General features: G+C 31.2%; 1 protein-coding gene across 1 annotated transcript; it reads left to right on the forward strand.

The window, feature by feature from the left end:
• The first annotated feature begins 2,330 nt into the window (after positions 1-2,330).
• Positions 2,331-3,244, forward strand: LOC108559897. Its single transcript, XM_017917273.1, has 2 exons — positions 2,331-2,364; positions 2,433-3,244. Exon 2 carries the CDS (start codon positions 2,442-2,444, stop codon positions 3,063-3,065), a length of 624 nt encoding a protein of 207 aa, XP_017772762.1. The 5' UTR covers positions 2,331-2,364; positions 2,433-2,441; the 3' UTR covers positions 3,066-3,244.
• Positions 3,245-4,138: the final 894 nt, after the last annotated feature.

The following is a 4,138-nucleotide window of genomic DNA, read 5'->3' on the forward strand; positions in this document are numbered from 1 at the left end:
ATAATAGATTCGAATAATGCATAGCATATAAAAGCTGAATGTTTGGGGAATCCAGCAAGTATAGATACATTCCTTGCTCTTATCCATATTGCTGTAATACGCGTTCAAAGTTAAAAAATATGATTGGAATGTGAACAAGTATAGATACATTCCTGTGCTCTTATCCATATTGCTGTAATACGCGTTCAAAGTTGAAAAATTGAACTTCGAAATAGTGTTTTCACATTTTTAAAATTTTGAAACTATTTACTNTAGATACATTATCCATATTGCTGTAATACGCGTTCAAAGTTTAATGCTCGAAAAAGCAGTGTTTTTACATTTCATTGATTTACTCGATAACTATAATAGATAGAATGAATCCAAAAGATGCATATGAAAGCTGAATGTTTGGGGAATCCAGAAACTATAGATACATTCCTGTGCTCTTATCCATATTGCTGTAATACGCGTTCAAAGTTGAAAAATTCCTTTTATGAAATGGAGGGGGTTGGGGTGACGCCAAATGTTTACATACTTTTGAGGGAGACGTAGTAACATCAAATTTGGAAACCACTGGTTTATAGGCATCTAACGAGGATATATTAATTAATTATGCATTCGCCGGTAAAAGTTTCGGTCAGTGGGAAAAGGAGCAGTCGGCAATGATGACACGTTATTTATTCATGTTTAGAGTGTGCACGAGAGAAAGAGAGATGGATGCAGTTTATATAACAATAGGATTGACGGAAAGAGAGAGAGAGAGGATTTAGTGGGGATTACAACAGGAATCACTAAATTAACTCGAATCCATTCTATATTGTTGTTGTTGTTAATATTATCATTGCATTATGCGCAAATTTACATAATAATTTAACAAATTGTTGTTAGAATTCGTTCCATTAACAGACATAAAATTCGTTGCTCGCATAGATCAACTCGTACGGTTAAACCACTTTGTTACTTTAGTATTGATTCAGTTTTTTATTTTTATTTTTTTTTAGGATCTAAACTAGCAGACGTTGGACGTTTATGGAAGACCTTTCCGATTGAATCCTTATCTGCATGACGTTTCCACTTGAAGGATTACTCCTTTAAGAGAATAAATCGAAGATGAATCCATTTCACGTAATCGCTTTACATGATCCCAACTTGGAGATAATTCCATTACGAAACTTCTTGGACTTCCATCCTACCTACCTACCTACCTACTACTCAATGATTAATTATGGACGGAATCTATTTCATTTTCGATTCCTCGACTCAACTTTTGCTATCAAACATCTAAAGATTATTCTATAAGTTTTCAATCTACGATTTACGCGAGGATTAAAATAGATTTGCACATAAAATAAACTGATTAATTGGTAAATATGTTCGGAATCGAAGATCTGCTTACAATCCAGTTGCCAAATTAGTCGAGCGTTCTCGAATTATCCGTTCCGAGATTAATATCAAATCAGTTTATAGCGTGGCTCACGATTGACTGAGAATACACGAGGATTATTAATGTTCTTATAATTTCGTAACCTTCGTCAACAAATCTCCTGATTGATCTATAGAACGTGTAACTTTTTTTTTTTATATATGTTTTATAAGAGATTATCGAGAGGCGATTTACTACTGTTTTATCATTTCGCTTTATTGAAAAAAAAATCATTAAAAATATCGTTAAATTTTGAATATTTATTATATTTTACAGAAACAGAATTTACAGATTTTTTATCATATTTAAGCAGATTATTCTGAAAATCATTATTTTTCATTATTATATTAAAAATTATGCATTGAAATCATTTATAAAAGATATTGAAATAATTTATTATTTCTAAAAATGTAAGTAAAATAATTATGTCTAATTTTAACTAAACTAGTAAATAATTAAATACTTTAAATAAAATCATTTTTGATTCAATTAGAATTGACTTTGTCAATTAATGCATTCAAAGATAATTAAATTTACCATCAAATTCAGCAAACTAAATGTTATTGTGGGCAATTACAAATCGCTTTGTATTAATTACATTTAATAGATATTTCAAACAGGTTTAAAGTTATCGTTTTGTTGACCTCTTTGATCAAATTAATTCGTTAAGTAATTACTTATTGTAATGATATAATTAAATATCGAAAATTATTATTCTTAGAATTCGTTTCGTATTGAATTAGTTTTTGCTTTATTGAAGATTCATTGCAAAAGAATTGATTGAGAACTTTTTATTTTAAATCGTAAAAAATCGAATTTTGCATCGTTTTCTTTCAGTCAGTACATCGGGAATCTTGTTTGAATGTAGTCCTCTAGTTTTATTATGTTGTTAGTGATTGATATTTTATGTTATTAAGATTTGTATTTATGTGTTGTTAAATGTTTTTTTGAGAGATAAAGTAAGTATATTTTTGTTAAAAGAAAACGATTTATATGTGTTGTATTTAAATGTGTACGTGGTTTTTAGTCTACAATAATGAGCGATAAGGATGTGGTATCGATTAGTTCAGTCCAAAGGAACGAAGCTTTACTTTCCTTACAAACGAAATTAGAGATTATGCGAAGATTCGATGACGGTGAGAAGCCCGTGGAAATAGCGAAAGCGTACGGTTTGATTCCGAACGTGCTGAAATCTATCCGTTATCGCGACAGAAAGAAATGCAAAGGGTTTAATGGACCTTCTTTATCCATGACCATGATGAAAATGGAATTTATACTCGTGATTTGGATTTACGCCGAAAATGCGATGAAGAAGCCTTTAACCAAGAAGTTAATACTGGAGAAGGCCAGGGAATTGTTTTATCTGGTCAAGAATCAAAGCGCGCATTTGAGTTACGATGATCCTGAAGAGATGTTCGAATCAGGCAAAGATTGGTTTTCGCGATTCATAAGTCGCAGTAATCTTCAGCACATTCCGATGGACGAGGAAACGTCCGGTTCGAGGGATTTGGATCCGAATGTTTTACGTAATAAACTGCAAGCTGTGGCGGATAAAGGCGGTTGCTTCTCTAATAAATTTTTATATATGATGGATTTGAGGGAATTGTTTCGTGAACAAACGATTGATGAAATCATAGAAATTTCTGATAGTTCGGGATGATGTGCAAATGATATATCGGGCTTTTATCATTTGCAGCAAAAACGTGCAAAGACGAACAGAAAACATGTACAAACGGATACATATTTGTAAGGAAAGGAGATTAGTAAAGCAGGTTTTATATGTATTTACGTTTACTTTTATTGACATATTTGTAAAATAATAAAGATTTTTGCCATTCATTTTGTTTATTTTCTTTCATACGGTTTTTACACACAAAATGAAATCACATTCTAATGTTTAATTCTTATAATATTATCGCGGAAACATTCAACTCTACATGAAAATGGTTGAGAAACGATTGTATAAAATGTCGTGGTTATGCAGGATGGTTTTATGTAAATTTAGCGAAAACTAATATAATATTCCGTAAGCTAAGGAGGGGAATCTTCTTAAGAAACGCTGCCACTGACTGTGCTTACATAATTCACAAGGGATTAACAATTACATTCTGGTACGACCATGGTTTCCAAACTTGATATTACTACGCCTACCTACCAAAAATATGCAAGAGCACAGGAATGTATCTATAGTTGCTGGATTCCCCAAACATTCAGCTTTCATATGCATATATTGGATTCATTCTAACTATTATAGTTTTCGAGAAAATCAATGAAATGTGAAAACACTGCTTTTTTAACGTTTTTTCAATTTTAAAAGCCAATTACTAATATACGGATGAAACCACAATAATATATAAATACTAGTTACAATCCCTAAACATTCAGCTTTCATATGCATCTTTTGGATCGATTCTAGCTATTACAGTTTTCGAGAAAATCAATAAAATGGGAAAACACTGCTTTTTTAACGTTTTTTCAATTTTAAACATCAATTACTGCTAAACGGATGAAACCACAATAATATATGAATACTCGTTACAATCCCTAAACATTCACCTTTCATATTCATGTTTTGGATTCATTCTAACTATTATAGTTTCCGAGAAAATCAATGAAATGTAAAAACACTGCTTTTTAAAACGTTTTTTCAAATTTAAGCGCAAATTACTGCTAAACGGATGAAACCACAATAATATGTAAATACTCGTTACAATCCCCAAACATTCAGCTTTC

This window comes from Nicrophorus vespilloides, unplaced genomic scaffold, assembly GCF_001412225.1.
Source record: "Nicrophorus vespilloides isolate i.1.1-1 unplaced genomic scaffold, Nicve_v1.0, whole genome shotgun sequence".
Classification (NCBI taxonomy): domain Eukaryota; kingdom Metazoa; phylum Arthropoda; class Insecta; order Coleoptera; family Silphidae; genus Nicrophorus; species Nicrophorus vespilloides.

Excerpts from the sequence above, each read along its gene's own strand:
- LOC108559897 (XM_017917273.1), top strand. The coding sequence starts at position 2,442 with ATGAGCGATAAGGATGTGGTATCGATTAGTTCAGTCCAAAGGAACGAA.